The 21,601-nt window shown below is 42.9% G+C and overlaps 1 protein-coding gene across 7 annotated transcripts in view; it reads right to left on the reverse strand.

Moving 5' to 3' along the window:
- kdm2aa (lysine (K)-specific demethylase 2Aa) overlaps positions 1 to 21,601 on the reverse strand; it is a 215,357-nt gene that overhangs the window by 54,311 nt on the left and 139,445 nt on the right. For 6 of the 7 annotated variants that reach the window (XM_037254384.1, XM_037254353.1, XM_037254367.1 and 3 more), the window contains 2 exons: positions 18,215 to 18,736; positions 2,044 to 2,203 (listed from right to left, as the gene is read on the reverse strand). In XM_037254384.1, the coding sequence (XP_037110279.1) occupies positions 2,044 to 2,203; positions 18,215 to 18,736 (682 nt within the window). The remainder of the gene's footprint in view (positions 1 to 2,043; positions 2,204 to 18,214; positions 18,737 to 21,601) is intronic. The other variant, XM_037254394.1, reaches the window with a different exon arrangement.

The following is a 21,601-nucleotide window of genomic DNA, read 5'->3' on the forward strand; positions in this document are numbered from 1 at the left end:
CCATTTCTCAAAGATATCCATAAAAAGTCTCATTTAAAGTTTGCCACAAGCCACCTGGGAGACACACCAAACATGTGGAAGAAGGTGCGCTGGTCAGATGAAACCAAAATCGAACTTTTTCGCCACAATGCAAAACGATATGTTTGGCGTAAAAGCAACACAGCTCATCACCCTGAACACACCATCCCCACTGTCAAACATGGTGGTGGCAGCATCATGGTTTGGGCCTGCTTTTCTTCAGCAGGGACAGGGAAGATGGCTAAAATTGATGGGAAGATGGATGGAGCCAAATACAGGACCATTCTGGAAGAAAACCTGTTGGAGTCTGCAAAAGACCTGAGACTGGGACAGAGATTTATCTTCCAACAGGACAATGATCCAAAACATAAAGCCAAATCTACAATGGAATGGTTCACAAATAGACGTATCCAGGTTTTAGAATGGCCAAGTCAAAGTCCAGACCTGAATCCAATCGAGAATCTGTGGAAAGAGCTGAAGACTGCTGTTCACAAACGCTCTCCATCCAACCTCACTGAGCTCGAGCTGTTTTGCAAGGAAGAATGGGCAAGAATTCCAGTCTCTCGATGTGCAAAACTGATAGAGACATACCCCAAGCGACTTGCAGCTGTAATTGCAGCAAAAGGTGGCGCTACAAAGCATTAGCGCAAGGGGGCCGAATAATATTGCACGCCCCACTTTTCAGTTTTTTATTTGTTAAAAAAGTTTAAATTATCCAATAAATTTCGTTCCACTTCACGATTGTGTCCCACTTGTTGTTGATTCTTGACAAAAAATAAAATTTTTATATCTTTATGTTTGAAGCCTGAAATGTGGCGAAATGTTGAAAGGTTCAAGGGGGCCGAATACTTTCGCAAGGCACTGTATATATGTCAAACCTCTACAGACGATTGCTTAAACCTACGAATTTCTTACCATACGATGTGAAATTAGATCAAATATTTGACTCAACATTCAATGACGGCGACACATCAGGATGACGTCAGCGTCATGTTATCATGTCCCAAGAAAACTAACGCAAATAGTAGCAGTGGTGATGAAAGGAAGAAGGAGATGATTTCCTTACAATTAAAAAAATAAATCATAAGAAAACGTGAGCGCGGAGTGCGTGTGAGTGATCTTGCGAAACAATATGTCCAGAACATCTCAACAATTTTAGCGATCAAGTGACGACAATTAAGCAGAAAGAAGCTCTCAAAGCGTCCAAGCCATCCAAGGGGATAATCCTCATCTTTAAATGTTGCAGCCCTACCCTGGAAGAGATGGAACGCCTTTCTTTAAAAAAATCTAAAAAGCGGTCAAGTGATGGTGAGGAGGAAAGTGAAGCAAAGAAAAGAAACCTTGAATTGAGTGGAAGTGAAGAGGTTGAAGATTCAAGTTAAAAAGAAAACGTAAAAGAATATATAAAAAATAAATATGCTACGTTAGTTTTAAGAGACCGTTATGTAAGATGCATTAAAAAAACGGAAAAATAGAAAACATAAACATAAATAATTTTAAAAGAAAAAGTTAGTTTGACATTCACATACTGTAAGTTACAGTAAGTTACGGAACGTATGTATCTCTATGTGTCTCTTAGGTACAGGGACAATAAAAACCCTTTATTGATTATTTATTTGTAATTAATTTCTTTTTACATCTCTTATATAATCCATTTGTTTTATTGCTATGTGTAATTATCTCCAGTATTTATTAAGGAGTTATTGTTTTTTTTATGGCTTTGGCTATTTCAACATGAATGAACTTGTCAGTAAGTAATGATAAAAGTGACCCATCCTTTAAATAAATCTTTCAAATAAGAACATACGTATATCAATATACCTTACAGTCTAACAATTATATTTGATTCAATACACTCACATTTACAAAATCAAAACCATTTTTTCAATTCAGATACATTCTTTTAACACTTCTAGTTGAGCACAGAATGCAACATTCCATTCAACATCAAATTAAGTACAAGCTCCACATTTCATCATGAAACATTTCTGCACCTAAATGAAAGTTTAATCTCAAAACACCAACCTTCCTGGTCCTAAAATTTGGCCATCCCGTGCCTTGTCATTGCTCTTGAGCCTTAAAGCTTTGGGAAAAGTGGTCTTTCGGTTGATGCATGCTTGACCACATGCATTTACTGGAGGTGACCTAATCTCCATGGCAGCTTCCATTACTGGAGCTACAGAACCTGTGAAGAAAAACATTTGTTTTTTGCTCCGTTTGGTGCATAGAAGGGTAATAAAATACAAACAATGAAATAAAACAGAGAAATTTGACAAATGACATATTTTGGAAAACTGACTAGTACAAAATTACACTAATCACACAAACAGGTAATGTGGGTCTGCATATCGATGAAGGCAGACATATGGTGTTTATGACGTCACCACCTATTGCAATTGGCGCCATTTTGAGAGGGGGGCACACATTTGTCAAACACTTTGAATTCTGCTATTTTTTATTTATTTACTTCATAATGGCTTAAAGTTGCTGTTTTGCAGGCTGTAATGCTAGGAAGAATTTGAAACTGCATTTGCAGTTCATTATACCTCATAAGAGGAAAAGGAGAAAGAAATGGCTGTAAACAATCAGTCGAGGAAAAGTAAAAATGAGCGGTATCATGGACCATTCTCGCCTGTGGGAAACTAAATCACAGCAAGAAGGCCTTCACACTTATGTTATTCTACACCAGGGGTCACCAACACGGGCCTGCGGGCACCAGGTCGCCCGTGAGGACCACATGAGTCGCCCGCAGGACTGTTCTAAAATTAGCTCAAATAGCGGCACTTGTCAGTGAGCTGCATCTATTTATTTTACAGTCAAACCTCGGTTTTTGAACGTCCTGGTTCTCGAACAAATCGGAATTTTAACAAAAAATTCGAGATTTTTTTTGCTTCGGTTGTCGAGCAAAATTCGGTGGTCGAACCTCGCAAGATGAGCCGGGAGGACCCGAGAAAACCCGACCGCGCGGCCCGGATGCCGACTGACTCCGTTGTTATTGTATTTTCGTTACTTTGAGGATTGTATTAACCCCTAATCATGCCTCCAAAGAAAGCAAGTGGGAGCAGTAAAGCCATCCTAAAACACAAAGACGCTCTTAAAGCAATGCGACAGTGAGCGCCCGGCGCGCTGCGGTTGCGCGATCAGACCAAATTAAGCTCCCTGCGCACTGAGGTCCACTTAAATTTTGGAAAGTACATTAGGACTTTAAAAATATTTTCAAAATTTTAGCGATGGCTCTGTCACAATAATGCGACCAGCGCGGTGCAGTTGCGCGGTGGGCGACACAATACGGTTGCGCGTTCGGCGGTGCGCTGCAGTTGCGCAATCGGACAAATATGCGCAAATGAAAAAATGCTTGAAAAAGGCGGGTTTTTTTTGTCTCGAAACGAATTTTAAAAAAAATTCCATTATTTGTAATGGGAAAAATAGATTCGGAATTCGACCGATTCGCTTCTCGAACCGCCTTCTGGAACGGACTGTGGTCAAAAACCAAAGTTTGACTGTATTTTTGCTATTCTTGTTATAATCACACATGTGAACTGGAAATGACAATAATAACACATAGTGAAAGTGGTGAGCCCTGTTCTACACCATTCACTTTATTCTTCTTCTATTTTATTCTCCTCACTTTTTTGTCCTTCCACTACTTCAACATAATTTATCCGATTCACCCATTCCAATTTCGACATATTCCAAAAATTGACGCGAGGGGTGCCGGCATTTGTTTCATACAAAAAAAAATTGTTTTCACAAAATTCGCAAATTTACGGCAAATTTACGGCAAATCTTCCACCATTCATTCTTAATGGTTCAACGTTTCACATTTATGTCATTCCAGTTTGAAATTCACATCATTCAGCGCATTCAAATCACATTGGGGAAGATTTTCAACATTCCCGAATTTGCCAGATTGAAAAATGTCATGTTTTCACGTTTAAAATTTCCGCAAAATTTCGTTTGTCACCTCTGATTTTTACATTTTTCAACCGATTCAACCCATTCCAACTTTAAACTGTTCATCTTTTGCCTACCTATTCCACAACTTCCCACTTACCAAAAATCCCAAATCTTCAATCACGCCAAATTTTCCCAAATTTTGTTTTTCCCTGCTAATTTCTACATTATTCAACCGATTCATTCCGTTCCAACTTTCAAACGTTCATCTTTTGCCTACCTATTCCACAACTTCCCACTTACCAAAAATTCCAAATTTTCAATTTTGAAATTCACGGCAAATTTTCCAAAGTTTAGTTTTTCCCTTCTAATTTCAAATTTTTCAACTGATTCGACCCGTTCCAACATCATTCTGCAGCATTCCCCAAGTATTTATTCAGCTTCTTCACCTTCACACGCAATTTCTGGAGAAATTGCATTGTCTGGTTAATTCCTGTCTGTTTCTGCTCCCGTCGTGCATTTCCCCCCGGTCTCGTGTGTAGGCTCACGGTCAGTACCCGCTACATGTCTCTGTTCCTGATCCGAGTGGACCTGTTCCCTGCCCGCTGTCCGTGAATCTCTGCCCTGCCCGTGTCTTTGTTCTCCACTACCCCCCTTCCCTGCAATAAACCCAGGTCCAAGCTGCACGTCTTCATGTTTGACCATTCCCTGTGGTGTCCCCCAGGAGTCGGTTTTGATCACAAACTGTTAAATCTTTATATAAATGACCTATGTAATGTTTCAAAATTAAAAAAAAAAATTTTTTTTTGCTGAGTCGTCATCTTATCATGGTGGAGGGGTTTGCGTGTCCCTATGATCCTAAGAGCTATGTTGTCTGGGGCTTCTTGCCCCTGGTAGGGTCACCCATGGCAAAGGGGCCAGACGAAGCACGCCTCAAAAGACCCCTTATGAAGAATACAAAATATGGACTTAATTTTCCCTTGCCCGTGTGGGGCTCGAAGGCGAGCGTCTGGCCTTTGTCCATGGGGCCCGGCCGGGCACAGCCGAAAAGAGAACGTGGGTCCCCCTTCCCATGGGCTCACCCCCTGTGGGAGGGACCAAAGGGGTCGGGTGCGTAGTGAGCTGGGCGGCGGCCAAGGGCGGGAACCTTGGCGGTCTGATCCCCGGCTGCAGAGGCTGGCTCTTGGGACATGGAATGTCACCTCTCTGGGTGGAAAGGAGCCCGAGCTGGTGTGTCTGTATTATTGCCGTTGCCTAGGCAGGGAGCGCTTTTGTGAGTTTGAGTAGGAGGCCTTTGTGCCAGACAGTATCATAGGTGGCTGTGAGATCGAGAAACACAGTCGCTGTCTTCAGTCTGCTCTTGAAACCATTTTCGATGAAGGTGGATAGGGCCGGTCCTTGCGGAAACCTGCCTGATCCACATAAAGAAGTTCCTCTACTCCTGGCGAAATACGTTGTAGAATTAGTCATTCTAAGATTTTGAAAGGAACGCTGAGTAGGGAGATTGGGCGGTAGCTGGCTGGCAGTTTGTGGTCTTTGCCAGGTTTTGGTATGGCAATATCTTTTGCTGTCCGCCATTTCTTTAGGATCGAGTTTGTTTTTACAATCCTAGTGTAGAATTGTGTCAGCCAGGTTTGGGCTCGGGGGCCAAGGTGTTTCATGAACTCTGGAGAGATGTTGTCATATCCTGCTGCCTTTCCACATTTCAGGCCCTTCAGGACTTTCTCCATTCTATCCTCTCTGAGCACTTGTTGGTGTTTATTTAGCTCAGATGAAACTGCTCTTTTGGTGGGTTTGTCTTGAGTTACTTTTGCAATAGCCAGTAGGTGGGATGCAACTTGATTGGGTGTGACGGATGCTCGGTTTTGGCTGGGGGGCTTTTGTGCAGCTCCTAGACCGCGGATGAGTCTCCAGCATTTCCTGCTAGAGTGTGTAGAGTTCTGGTCAGCTACTGTCTCCTCCCATTTCCTTCGCCGAGCTGTAGTTAGCGATTCAATGAGATGGTCTGCTATCTCAGGGTCTCTTGTTGTTTTGTAGGCTTGTAGGAGTGCAGTGCTTTCTTCGTCCAAGCATGGGACGTACAGGGGTCGGTAGCCTCGTGGGATGGCTGAGTGGGCAGATTTGTAGATAGCGCTGCAGAAGGGGTTGTAGGCTTCATCTACAGTGATGGTGTGGAGTGGGATGGTGACAGCACTCCTATCCAGAGTTTCACTGTATTTCTTCCAGTAGGCTTTGCGGAAGTTCCAACGCATCTTCCTTGTGCTGTTCATGACTGGGAGCTGTAGGCCAACGTGTACGAGCAAGGTTGACTGTGTGGAAAGTCGTCAAGGATGAGGATCTGAGCAGGATAGCGTTCCATTTAAAGAGCTGACCCAACACAGGTCAGGAGAGTAGTCCACCTGATGTAGTGGAAGGTTCCTCTTTGTTTGGGATCGTGTATCAGAGCATAGTCATTTCTAGATGCCCAGTCTGAAAGTGCCTCTCCATCGCTATCCGCTGCTGGGTATCCCCAGTCAGGGTGGTGGCTGTTGAAATCTCCCACATAGATGGCAGGGTGGGGTAGTGTGGGTAGGACCTGCAGATCCCAGTTGGCATTAGGGGGCTTGTACACATTTGTTTTTTTATTTTTTATTTTTAGTTTAGTTTGTTTCAATCAGCAAAATATGTACATCATATTCAGTACGAAAATGTCCACAGAAACCGAATAAAAAAACAACAACAGAATCAAAACAAAACAAAATGAAAAGAGCCCTAAAGCTCAAAGTTCAGAAGGCTGACTGAAAGGGTTAAGGCTGAAGCTAAATAGCTTGTCCCGTATTTTTCGGACTATAAGTCGCGTTTTCTTTCATAGTTTGGGTGGGGGGGCGACTTATACTGAGGAGCGACATACGTAGTATGTGAATTTTTTCACAAATTTTCAAAATAAAAAAAAAAAAAGTGAAACCGCAATGAACGAACTGCAATGTCGCAAGGGATTACTGTAATTTGAATTTCAAGTGACGTCAGCGGCACGGCGCGGCGATTGTTTACATGAAGGACAAAGATTCGATCACGGGATGAAGAAGGGCCCCACATACTACCGGCTTTGTTTGTAAGTGACACGGAGGATGAAGAGTTTGAAGGATTTAATGATTTGGAGTGACACAGAAGGTTTGAAAAACTATTATGGCTTTTACACACGGTCCTACTCTACGGAGCTCTCTTTCACCTCCGTGGATGGAAGTCGGGGGCCGGCGCTTGGCCAGGTGGCTGTCCGGGTACGGTGGATGGGGCTCGGACATGGCTTTTATGCACGCCCGGTCCTATTCTATGGAGCTCTCTTCCACCTCTGTGGCTGGAAGTGCTACCTCCGGGGATGGAAGTCCACGCCGCCACACGCCTGGAAGTCGACGCCGGTGCTTGGGGCCGTGTGGCGGTGAACTATTTATGTTATAGTTATTTGATATATTTTATTTCGTGTAGCAACTTGTATATGTTTTTATCGTTACAGTTCAGTAGTTGTTGGCTCGTTGAACTCTTGTTTTGTTAAATAAAGAGCCGTTTACCAAACCCAAGTCTTTCCTTGTACTTTGTTAACGCTACAATATAGTTATATACTAGATCTGTGGAATAACGACGAGGCTGACGTCAGGGCGCACGCGCGGCGTTGTTGACAAAGGACGAGGAATTTGATCGATGGATTTAATGATTTGGAGTGACACAGATGGTTTGATAATATTATTGCTTGTATAATAGTTATTTGATATATAATTTATATATCATTATATGGGCCTGTGGAATATTGTGAAGTGCAAGCGCCGTCAGCGGCACGCACCCATTGTTGACATAAAGGACGATCGATGGATTTAATGAATTGGAGTGACACAGATAGTTTTATAAACGTGTTATTCATGTTATAGTTATTTGAATAACTGAATGTTACGTCAGGCCCGTTCTCAGCTCTTAGTTTGTGTTTATGTCACGTTAGCATACCTATCGTTCAGCCTGTTGTTGCTCGTTCATGTCTGTTCTTGGTGTTGGATTTTGTCGAATAAATTTCCCCCAAAATGCGATTTATACCCTGGAGCGACTTATATGGTTTTTTTTCACGTTATTGTGCATTTTATGGCTAATGCGTCCTATATTCCGGAGCGAATTTTCGTCCGAAAAATACGGTAAATGTTAAGTATTACATGTAGGCATATGCAGTACACATGCATACATCTAAATACACACATGTATATATTTACAACACCTAGTGCATATGTTCATACATGTACATACATGCCTATATACACGCCACCTACCACCTATACACATACACAAATAATAGAAATACAAAATGTCCCATAGGTCCTGATTTACCTACCACCATATTTGTACTTCTCTAGAATCAAGTTTTTGTACTTTTTTTTAACTGGACAAGATTTTTACATTCCTTGATCTCTTCTGGCAATTTGTTCCACAGTTTCACCCCACAGACAGACAAACACATGCTCTTCAGAGTCCTATGAGCAATCGGTTGTTTGAGGTTCAATCTGCCTCTCAGCTCATATCCCCCTTCTTTCTCACTAAACAATTTTTGAATATTTTCAGGGAGTAAATTTTGAAGTGGTTTAAACAAAAATTGAGCAGTTTCTGATTCCACCAGATCCCAAAAATTTAATGACTGTTTTTAGAAACAGTGCATTTGTGTGTTCATAATATCCTACCTTATTTACTATCCGTATTGCTCTCTTTTGCATGTTGTATATTGGCTGTAGGTTGCTCCTGTAGGTGTTTCCCCATATTTCGACACAATAATTCAGATATGGTAAAAATAGTGTACAGTACATTGTTTGCAGTGATTTGTTGTTAAGAATATGTCTTGTTTTACATGAAATCCCCACAGTACTTGCCAGCTTGGATTTGATATGCTTGATATGTGATTTCCAGTTTAAGTTGTGGTCGATTATCACTCCTAAAAATGTATTCTCAAATAATCTTTCCAATTTAACACTAACGATCATTAATTCTACAGAAGTATTTGGGTGTTTATTTCTTTTGCCAAAGACCATGAATTTGATCTTTTTTAAGTTTAAGGATAGTTTGTTTGCGTCGAACCACAACTTAAGCTTCCCCAATTCTGCTGTAACAGCCTCTGACAGCTGCTGGAGATCATTACCTATACAGAAGATGATTGTGTCATCAGCAAAAATGACATTTCAGAATTTTTGAGACATTGCAGATTTCGTTTAAAAAAAAAAAGTCCCAATGATCATCACACACACATCTGGGTGTGGTGAAATTTGTCCTCTGCATTTAACCCATCCCCGTGTGATTTTGATCTATCCCCTGGGGGAGAGGGGAGCAGTGAGCAGCAGCGGTGCCGCGCCCGGGAATCATTTGGTGATCTAACCCCCCAATTCCAACCCTTAATGCTGAGTGCCAAGCAGGAAGGCAATGGGTCCCATTTTTATAGTCTTTGGTATGACCCGGCCGGTGTTTGAACCCACAACCTTCCAGTCTCAGGGCGGAGACTCTACCACTAGGCCACTGAGCTGGCTGGTTTATGTGTAATATGAATCATTTTGGTCCCAATATCGACCCTTGTGGTACACCCCAAGTTATATCTAAAAGAGAGGATTTTATTTCGCCCACCTGCACAAACTGCTTTCTGTTTTCAATGTAACTTTTTAACCAGTGTAGCCCCACCCCTCTGGTCCCATACCTTTCAAGTTTTTGCAATAGTATATCATGATTTATTGTGTCAAAGGCTTTTTTCAGATCAATAAATACACCCACTGCACATTTCTTATCGTCAAGGGCACTTGTTAGTTCTTTGACTAAGTCCACTAAAGCCATGGCAGTTGACCTGTTGGTTCTGAAGCCATATTGACTGTGAGCAATTTATGTTTATCAATGAAGCTGTCCAATCGTACAACAAAGAGTTTCTCGAGAATCTTGGAAAACTGGGAGAGTAGTGAAATTGGCCTATAGTTGGTAAAGGTATTTTTGTCTCCAGCTTTGTATACTGGGATCACCTTGGCAGTTTTCATTTTGTTCGGAAAGTAGCCTTGGTTGAAAGACACATTACTGACGTATGTTAAGGGGTCTGCAATGGTGTCAATAACATGCTTTATTAAAGTCATATCGAGACCATTCCAGTCCAAAGATGTTTTGTTCTTAAATTTATTGACGAAATCAATAATTTCTTTTCTATTTGTCTGTGTTAGAAGGATGCTGGCTGGATTCCTCTCTCCCTGGAATCTCTCAACACCTCCCCCTTGTGGAGGGTTTATTTCCATTGCCAGTTGAGGCCCCACATTTACAAAGAAATTATTGAATCCTTCCACCAGATCCATTTTATTAGTGATTGTTTTACCATTACCGAGAAATAGGAGCTAGTATTTTTATTTCTAATAATTGAATTTGAATATATTCCATGTACCCTTTATATTGTCTTTGTTATTTTCTAGCACTCTATTATATTAATCCTTCTTACATTTTCTTAGTATATCAGTTAGTTTGTTTTTATATATTTTATATTTGATTTCTTTTTCTCTAGTTCTATGTTTTATGAATTGCTTATACAAGGTGTTCTTTTTTTACAGTCCCTTTGTGATCCATGGTTTGTCAGTATTTTTAGTTATATATTTACTTTGTTGCATTGGCCAGCTTCTGTCATATATGGTCATAAACGTTTTCAAGAAAGAGTCATAAGCGGAGTCAACATCCATTGCTTCGTATACTTTTTGCCAATCCTGCCTCAGCAGTTCAGATCTCAATACTTCAAGGGTATCCTCCGTTCTTACTCTCCTCTGTCTTAGTAAGTTTTCCTTCTTAGGCCTTTTATAATCACAGTCATAAATAACAAACACTGGCAAATGGTCACTTATATCATTTATTAGTAGTCCACTTATCATGTTGTCTTCCAAGTTATTAGTAAATACGTTATCTATAATTGTAGCTGATTGGGATGTTATTCTGCTGGGTTTTGTAATGGTCGGATAAAGGCCCATACTGTACATTGTAGCAGTGAATTCATCAATGGCTGGTAAATTATTAGCATTTAATAGATCTATGTTGTAATCACCACAAATAAAAGTGACCTTCTGCTCAATGTTTGTAAAGTTATTTTCCATTATTTCCTTAAATGTATCTATACTGAAGCTAGGAGCTCTATAAACACAGCTGATTTGTCCTTTTTTCCATGTTGATCTCTATGGTAATACATTCACACATATCCTTAATGGTAGCAGTCATACGGTTGACAATCCTGTATTTTAGTCTTTCATCTACATATAAGGCTGCCCCCCTCTCCTTTTATCAGCTCTATTAATGAAGTTTAGTTCATACCCTTCTAGATCAAAGTCCACCCCTTTCTCCATTGACAATATTGAAACCACCGATAGTTATGGTGTCAGAGAAATGTGTTGTCAAGTGGTTTGCTTCAACTATGTCAGAGCGCACATAGGTGGCCCGTCCATTGGCATGTGGGGTGTAGCACAGGAGGTCAAAGCCTTTGATGGTGAAGCGGCCTGCTTCCTCTGTGCCAATGTGAGTCTCTTGGAGGCAGATAACGTCAATCGAGTGTTGGAAGTCGAGGACTTTAATAAGGCTTCGCATGGCTGCAGAATTGCCTTCGACATTTATGAAGGCGGAAGAACCCGCCAAAACATGTCAGGTAAATACACCTAAAATAATTTTTTGATATAGAAGAACCAGTGAAGTAATTGAAAAGGAAAAACAAGATGAACTTAGTACAATTATTTAGTTGTAGTATTCGAAGGGCAGGTGCCACCGCGAGGTGCTCTTGAGGCTGTTTGCTGTCGGCTTTGGGACTGTGACCAGAATTCTTTGACTTGGCTCTCAGGCGTCGTCTCTTGGAATTTAGTTTGCTGGTGGGATCATTTGCTTCCCTGGGCAAGCCCGGGTACTGACGGGGCGCGACAAGAACGCTGATCCATTGACTCCCAGTTCCGATTCGACATAGTCGGACTTGCTTCCACACACAGTTTGGGTTCTGGTACAAGCCCTCTCGAGAGGGGCTGGACTCTCTTCCACTCTGGAGTTGCCCACGGTGAGAGGCGTCGAGCAGGTGTGGGCCTCCTTATTGGCCCCCGGCTGGGCGCCTGCACATTGGGGTTCACCACGGGTGGGGGGACGGGTCCTGACTGTTTTTTGCCGCCCCGATCTGAACCTGAGCGGTGTTCTATTGTTGGACTTCTGTGCTCGACACGGATTGTTAATAATGAACACCATGTTCAAACATAAGGGTGTCCATGTGTGCACCTGGCACCAGGACACCGTAGGCCGCAGTTCGATGATGGACTTTGTAGTCGTGTCATCGGATTTGCGGCCGCATGTTTTGGACACTTGGGTGAAGAGAGGGGCGGAGCTGTCAACTGATCACTACCTGGTGGTGGGTTGGTGCCGATGGTGGGGGAAGATGCCGGTCCAGTCCTGGCAGACCCAAATGTACTGTGAGGGTCTGCTGGGAACGTCTGGCAGAATCCCGTCAGGAAGACCTTCAACTCCCACCTCCGGCAGAGCTCCGGCAAGTCCGACTATGTCGAGTCTGAACTTTTCTGCCTCGCACACCAGCTCGGGCTCCTTTCCAGCCAGAGAGGTGACATTCCATGTCCCAAGAGCCAGCTTCTGCAGCTGGGAATCAGACCGCCAAGGTCCCTGCATTTGGCCGCCGCCCAGCTTACACTGCACCCGACCCCTTTGGCCCCTCCCACAGGTGGTGAGCCCATGGGAAGGGGGACCCACTCAAAATATCATTATTGTTTTTGTCTTAAATTGGATAGGGGTTGGATTAAATAAGTCTTACTTCTTCCCACTCCTTTTCAGACAAGCAAACTCTGCCCATTTTGTGCAGTAGCTTGTATTATGTTTGTACCTAGTATTTATACAAATTCATAATTTAAATGACTTTCACCCTGTTTTTGCTTTTAATTTTATTTTTCTTCATTTGACTGATGATGTATAGTTTACATCAGGGGTCACCAACCTTTCTTAAACAGAGAGCTACTTCCTGGGTACTGATTAAGGCAAAGGGCTACCAGTTTGACACACACTTCTGAACTAGCCAATTTGCTCAATTTGGCTTTCACTATGTGTTATTATTGTCATTTCCAGTTCACATGTAGTAAGTGTGATTTTAACAAGAATAGCAAAAATACAGTCAAACCTTGGTTTTCGACTACAATCCGTTCCAGAAGGCGGTTCGAGAAGCGAATCGGTCAAATTCCGAATTTATTTTTCTCATTACAAATAATGGAAAAATTTGTAATTCGTTTCAAGACAAAAAAAACGCTTTTTTTAAAGCATTTTTTCATTTGCGCATATTTGTCAGATCGCGCAACTGCAGTACACCCCCGAACGCGCAAACGTAGCGTGTCGCCCACCACGCAACTGCACCGCGCGGGTCGCATTATTGTTACAGAGCCGTCGCTGAAATTTAGAAAATATTTTTAAAGTCCTGATGTACTTTCCAAACTTTAAGTGGACCTAAGTGCGCAGAGAGTTTAATTTTGTCCGATCGTGCAACTGCAGCGCAACGCCGACCGCGCAACCGTAGCGCGTTGCCCTCCGTGCAACTTCCCCGCGCTGGTCGCATTATTGTGACAGAGCCGTCGCTGAAATTTAGAAAATATTTTTAAAGTCCTGATGTACTTTCCAAAATTTAAGTGGACCTAAGTGCGCAGGGAGCTTGATTTTGTCCGATCGCGCAACTGCAGTGCACCGCCGAACACGCAACTGTAGCGCGTCGCCGACCGCGCAACTGCACTGCGCTGGTCGCATTATTGTGACAGAGCCGTCGCTGAAATTTAGAAAATATTTTTTAAAGTCCTGATGTACTTTCCAAAATTTAAGTGGACAGTGCGCAGGGAGCTTAATTTGGTCCGATCGTGCAACCGCAGCGCGCCGGGCGCTCACTGTCGCATTGCTTTAAGAGCGTCTTTGTGTTTTAGGATGGCTTTCTGCTCCCACTTGCTTTCTTTGGAGGCATGATTAGGGGTTAATACAATCCTCAAAGTAACGAAAATACAATAACAACGGAGTCAGTCGGCATCCGGGCCGTGCGGTCGGGTTTTCTCGGGTCCTCCCGGCTCATCTCGCGAGGTTCGACCTCCGAATTTTGTTCGACAACCAAAGCAAAACAATCTCGATTTTTTTTTTCCAATTCCGATTTGTTTGGGAACCGGGACGTTCGAAAACCGAGGTTTGACTGTAAAATAAATAGATGCAGCTCACTGACAAGTGCCGCTATTTGAGCTCATTTTAGAACAGTACTGCGGGCGACTCATGCGGTCCTCACGTGCGACCTGGTGTCCGCGGGCACCGTGTTGGTGACCCCTGGTTTACATATTTGAAACAAATAAATTCAGTTGTGACTGAGTTCAAGCGCAGGAGGCGGCAGCCGACCACGCGCATAGGAAGCACTACCAACCGGTGCAGAAGGAGCCGGGACACGTGACAATATCATGTGCTTGTTCTATTATTTACTGTAAAGGTACAATACATGCGCAGAACATTGTGGGAATGGGAAAGCTTTATGTTGCATAAAAGTATTGGGGAGGGTTTAAAAAATTTTTTTCATAGTTTGGGTGGGGGGGCGACTTATAATCAGGGGCGACTTATATGTGAATTTTTCATAAATTTTTAAAATTCAAAAATCTGCGATGGAGTGAAACCGCGATAAACGAACGGCTATGAACGGCTCGGGAATCATTTGGTGATTTGATATATAATTTATATATAGTTATATGGGCTTGTGGAATATTTTGAAGTGCAACCGCCGTCAGCGCCGCACACCCGGCCTGCATTGTTGACATAAAGGACGATCGATGATAATGATTTGGAGTGACACAGATGGTTTGATAAAGGTGTTATTTATGTTATAGTTATTTGGATAACTGTCAATGTTACGTCAGGCCCGTTCTCAGCTCTTCGTTTGTGTTTATGTCACGTTAGCAGACCGTATCGTTTAGCCTGTTGTTGCTCGTTCATGTCTGTTCTTGGTGTTGGATTTTGTCGAATAAATTTCCCCCAAAATGCGACTTATACTCCGGAGTGACTTATATATGGTTTTTTTCACTTTATTATGTATTTTATGGCTAATGCGACGTATATTCCGGAGCGACTTTTCGTCCGAAAAATACGGTAATATTATAATAATAATAATAATAATTCATTAAATTTGTATAGCGCTTTTCAAACACCCAAAGACGCTTACAGGGAACAAGGCAAAGACATACATGAGGGGAGGGGGACGGGGAGGAAACAATCGGGTAAACTTAAGAAGAGGAAACCAGTTATGGGTAGGGGAGGTCATGAGCTTGGGAGAAGAGGTAAGTTTTTAGACGGGACTTAAATATGGGGAGTGTGGGTGAGTCACAGACAGACTGGGGGAGAGAGTTCCAGAGTCGGGGTGATGTGCAGGAAAAGGCTCTGTCACCGAAGGATTTGAGTTTGGATTTTGGGACTGTCAGACGTGAAGTATTGGAGGATCGGAGGGGACGGTTGGGGCAGTAGGGGACAAGGAGGTCGGATAGGTAAGTGGGAGCCAGGTGGTGAAGGGCTTTGAAGGTGAGGAGGAGTATCTTGAAGATGATACGCTCCTTCATGGGGAGCCAGTGAAGAGAGTGGAGAACAGGAGTGATGTGTTCACGGGACCGGGTGTGGGTAAGGAGGCGGGCAGCAGAGTTTTGGACTAGTTGAAGTCTATGGAGTGAGTGAGCAGTGATTCCAGTGAGAAGGGAGTTGCAGTAATCAAGCCGGGATGAGATGAAGGCGTGGATGAGAGATTCAGCGGCAGGGAGAGAAAGGCAGTGCCGGATTTTAGCGATGCGTCGGAGGTGGAAGTAGGAGGTCTTGACAACTGAGCTAACATGAGGTTGAAAGGACAGTGTGGGGTCAAAAATAACGCCAAGATTGCGTGCCAGAGGGGAGGGAGTGATGTTTGAGGAGTCAATGGTGAGTGTGATGGATCCAGTTTTGTTAAGGGAGGATTTAGTGCCTATGAGGAGGAGCTCTGTTTTGTCACTGTTGAGTTTGAGAAAGTTGTGGGTCAGCCATGCTTTTATTGTAGAGATGCAGGTTTCAAAATGAGTGAGGGAAGGGTTACGGGTTGGTGTCGTACGTATGTAGATCTGGGTGTCATCAGCGTAGCAGTGGAAGTCCAGATTGAGTTTGCGGATGACAGTACCAAGGGGAAAGAGGTATTATGTATTGGACCATACAAGAGATTCGTGCTCAACCGTGACTCACTTTGGTTTCGCTGTGCATGATGTTATGTGGTAATTCTGAAGGTGTACACGTTACATTGCTTGGCAAGAAAAAAACATTTCTAATTGACTTTCAATATATGCATGCCCTCTAGCGGCCAACAAGAAAGAGCACGTGTTGGAAATTCCAATTATGTTTTTTTTCTAAATAATACATGTCATTTCTACTATATGGATTTTCATTTTGCAGGGGGTTCTGGAACGCATCTCCCACAAAAAAGAAGGGATCACTATAATAATGATAATAATAAAGAACACAAATGTGTGAAAAATAATATACAAAAAATATATATTTTGTTATTAGTTTTTATTACTAATGTCTGAAGACCTTGGCGCAATAATAATAATAATAAAAATAATAATAATAATGAAGAATATGAATAATGTGTGAAGGACAACTATTCTACATTTTTCAAAATAAAAATCTGTGATTTAAACATTCAGCCTGAATCATAACCACGTCTAATAAGATTTATCATGAGCCAGTCTGTTTGTAAATGCATCACGAATTGAGTTACGTGAGTGAACTCACCCACTTTATATCAGACTACCGTAATTTTCGGACTATAAATCGCTCCGGAGTACAAGTCGCATCAGCCATAAAATGCCCAAAAAAGTGAAAAAAACCATATATAAGTCGCTACGGAGTATAAGTCGCATTTTGGGGGGCAATTTATTCGACAAAATCCAACACCAAGAACAGTCATGAACGAGCAACAACAGGCTAACCGATAGGTATGCTAACGTGACAAACACAAACGAAGAGCTGAGAACGGCCCTGACGTAAAATTTAGAGTTATTCAAAAAACTATTACATAAATAACACGTAAATAAAACCATCTGTGTCACTCCAATTCATTAAATCCATCGATCGTCCTTTGTCAACAATGGGTGCGCGCAGCTGACGCCGCTTGCACTTCAAAATATTCCACAGGCCCATATAACGATATCTAAATTAGATATCAAATAACTATTATATATAATAGTATTATCAAACCATCTGTGCACTTTAAATCATTAAATCCATCGATCAAATTCCTCGTCCTTTGTCAACAACGCCGCGCGTGCGCCCTGACGTCAGCCTCGTCGTTATTCCACAGATCCCACAGATCTACTATATAGCGTTAACAAAGTTCAAGGAAAGACGTGGGTTTGGTAAACGGCTCTTTAACAAAACAAACTTCCAGGCGTGTGGCGGCGTGGACTTCCAGCCACGGAAGTGGAAGAGAGCTCCATAGAATAGGACCGGGCGTGCGTAAAAGCCATGACGGAGCCCTATCCACTATCCCCGGACAGCCACCCGGCCGAGCGCCGGCCCCAGACTTCCATCCACGGAGGTAAAAGAGAGCTCCATAGAATAGGACCGGGCGTGCGTAAAAGCCATGACCGAGCCCCATCCACCGTCCCTGGACAGCCACCCGGCCGAGCGCCGGCCCCAGACTTCCATCCGCGGAGGTGAAAGAGAGCTCCATAGAATAGGACCGGCCGTGCGTAAAAGCCATAATAGTTTTTCAAACCTTCTGTGTCACTCCAAATCCTTAAATCCTTCAAACTCTTCGTCCGCCGTGTCACTTAGAAACAAAGCCGCTAATGATGCTGGTAGTACGTCCTTTGTCATCCCGTGATCAATCTTTGTCCTTTATGTAAAGAACCGCCGCGTCGCGCTGCTGACGTCACTTGAAATTCAAATTTCAGTAATCCCTTGCTACATCGCGGTTCGTTTATCGCGGTTTCGCTTTTTTTTTTGGGGGGAAATTTTTGAAAAAAAACACATACAAGTCGCTCCTTATTATAAGTCGCCCCCCCACCCAAACTATGAAAAAAAACCGCGACTTATAGTCAGAAAATTACGGTATATACTACAGCGCATCAAAGCAGTCTCTCCCAAGATGGCCAACCAGTGTTGGCACTTTTCTAAAATAGTTACTGAAATAAATAGAGATTCCCCAAAATATTCTAATTTACTGGAATACACCTGTATGTTTGATGAACTAGTACTTCTTTACTTTAGATAAAAAATATTATATTGTGGTTTATGTACCTACCAGATTTTTTATTGGTAATGTCTGGACATTGTAGAGTCACAGTCAGGTAGGAGCCACAAAGTATGTCATCATTCAGATCAGACATCAGGAGCACTGGTGGTTCTGGGTCAGAATCCCAGGGTCCTTCTTCTTCTTCTTCTAGGCCCATGTCCTCATCCTCTGGGTAAAATTCCTGTTTCTCACTGTCCTCATCTTCCTCATTATCAATTCTGAATCGCTTACACCTATGAGGACGCTGATCTTGGTCTCCCTGCCCACTGTCATCCCCTTCCTCTTCATCGCCATCAGATTCCTCACTAGAACCACCTCTTTGCTGCATCCTTGAACCACCCCTAAATCTCATCCCTTTCCTCCTCCCAGCCTTGATCTTGAGGATGGAAAAAGTACTAGAATTCACAGGGGCATCTCTGCTTCCTCTGTGGGTCGATCCTCCTTTGAACAGTCCTCTCCTATTGGTACGCAATCCCCTCCCGGAGGAGTGACATCCTTCTGGCTGTATCCTTAACTTTTTTCTCGGTGTAGCTGCAGACACAAATGGAAGAGTTGGTTTTTTTTTAACTTGGAAAAGTAAAAAGTAAAAGTTTGGAAAAGTAAAGATAATATAACACCATTTAAGAAAGCCTTTGCTTTGCAAAAAAGGTGAGAAATACCCTTATTTCACAGACTGCATAAACTTTATTGGAATTACAAACAGCTGGAAATACACAAGCAGAAGTAAACCTACATGGCATAGCTCAAAGACACAGTAAAAAAGCACACTTTTGGAGTGAGGAGGAAATCTTACAGCTTTATTCCTGTGGTGAGTGACATGTCAGTGTTTTATTTATGGTAGAACGTAACGAAGGGAAATTATGTCTATTGATTAATTGAATATTTTTATTTCGGGCACAAAAGAAAAAAAACCCTAAATATGAATATGAATGTAATAGCATTTCAGATGGCGGCTCGGTGACGCACTGGGTAGCACGTCCGCCTCACAGTTAGGAGGGTGCGGGTTCGATTCCACCTCCGGCCCTCCCTGTGCGGAGTTTGCATGTTCTCCCCGAGCCCGCGTGGGTTTTCTCCGGGCACTCCGGTTTCCTCCCACATCCCAAAAACATGCTTGGTGGGCTGATTGAAGACTCCAAATTGTCCCTAGGTGTGAGTGCGAGTGCAAATGGTTGTTTGTCTCTGTGTGCCCTGCGATTGGCTGGCAACCGGTTCAGGGTGTCCCCCGCCTACTGCCCGATGACGGCTGGGATAGGCTCCAGCGCGCCCGCGACCCCCGTGGGGACTAAGCGGTTCAGAAAATGGATGGATGGATAGCATTTCAGATCAAAAAGGAGTAGGAAGAAGACATGCTTATGTACTCCCACACCCGATTCAACAAAACTGTAGCACAGTAGCAGTGTGGTTCTTGATTTCTTGTAACAATTAATTTGTAACATATTTGCATCAGTCCAATACGGTATTACAAAAAGTACCGTAAATTTCGGACTATAAGCCGTGACTTTTTTCCAAGATTTTGAACCCTGCGGCTTATAGCCCAGTGCGGCTTATATAGGATTTTTTTCCGTGATTTTTGGGATGACTTGATCACTTTTATACACTCGTAAAAAGGCTGTGGACCGCTGTTGTGCGGCACTGCTTTGGTGGGCGGAGGGATATGTGACACAGTCACTGGGAAGAAAAGTGGTGTGTTGATCGCATGTCCATCCGCCAGGCAAATAGTGCTGTATAATTCACACAAAGAAGAGACAGAACGAGATCAAGACGGACATTACTGAAAGGAAGCTTTTATACACAAACCGTCATTATGGCGGGCTAATATAGGATTTTTTCCGTGATTTTTGTGATGACTTGATCACTTTTATACACTCGTAAAAAGGCTGTGGACCGCTGTTGTGCGGCACCGCTTTGCTGGGCAGAGGGATATATGGACACGGTCACTGGGGAGAAAAGTGGTGTGTTGATCGCATGTCCATCCGCCAGGCAAGTAGTGCCGTAAAATTTACACAAAGATGAGACAGAACGAGATCAAGACGGACAATACTGAAAGGAAGCTTTTATACACAAACCGTCATTATGGAGGGCTTATATATGATTTTTTCCGTGATTTTTGTGACGACTTGATCACTTTTATACACTCGTAAAAAGGCTGTGGACTGCTGTTGTGCAGCACCGCTTTGCTGGGCGGAGGGATATGACATGGTCACTGGGGAGAAAAGTGGTGTGTTGATCGCATGTCCATCCGCCAGGCAAATAGTGCCGTAAAATTTACACAAAGATGAGACAGAACGAGATCAAGACGGACATTACTGAAAGGAAGCTTTTATACACAAACCATCATTATGGGGGGCTTATATATGATTATTTCCGTGATTTTTGTGATGACTTGATCACTTTTATACACTCGTAAAAAGGCTGTGGATCGCTGTTGTGCGGCACCGCTTTGCTGGGCGGAGGGATATATGGACACGGTCACTGGGGAGAAAAGTGGTGTGTTGATCGCATGTCCATCCGCCAGGCAAATAGTGCCGTATAATTCACACAAAGAAGAGAGAGAACGAGATCAAGACGGATATTACTGAAAGGAAGCTTTTATACACAAACCGTCATTATGGGGGACAAAAGAAACGCATATGATGCCGCTTTTAAGCTAAAGGCAGTCGATGTTGATGACGTTGTGTTGCATCACCCTTTTCTTTATTTCGTGGTCCCGTCTACTCTGGAGCTATACGTGTCGCTCGCTAGTTTAATGTAATTTAGCGCTTCGTGCATGAATAAAATTAGCATGAACAGACCCTCATCATGGAAAATGCTAGAAGAAATGCATAAAACCGACGACGAAAGAGATACTGAGAAAGTGTGTGGCAAAGGATAACTAACGCTATTCCAATCGGAAGACAAATTCAACCCTTGACCTCCACTTCCAGGAGGGCGGCCATCTTGGATTGACCCTGAAGTGCCCCTAATGAACCCAGAATGAACCGAAAGTGCCCCAAATCAAACCGGAAGTGACCCCAAATGAACCGGAAGTGACCTTAGGTAAACCGGAAGTGACCCTAAATCAAACCGGAAGTGACCTCAGATAAACCGGAAGTGACCTGTATTAAACTGGAAGTGACCCAAATAAACCGGAAGTGACCGAAATCAAACCGGAAGTGACCTTATTTAAACAAAAAGTGCCCTAAATAGCTACATTTGCGCTAACTTTTGCATTTTCTGTCCGATTAAACCCGTTTCAACATTTTAACCCCAAAAGTGAACCTCCTGAAGCCGTTTTTTTTTGTTTCGTTCCAAATTTCAAAAACTTTGGCGCAATTGCTTTTTTTTTTTAAATTCCCATTCATTCTCTATGGGGATTCAACATTTGCTCTAACTTCAAAATTTTTTAACTGATTCAAC

This window comes from Syngnathus acus, chromosome 1, assembly GCF_901709675.1.
Source record: "Syngnathus acus chromosome 1, fSynAcu1.2, whole genome shotgun sequence".
Lineage (NCBI taxonomy): Eukaryota > Metazoa > Chordata > Actinopteri > Syngnathiformes > Syngnathidae > Syngnathus > Syngnathus acus.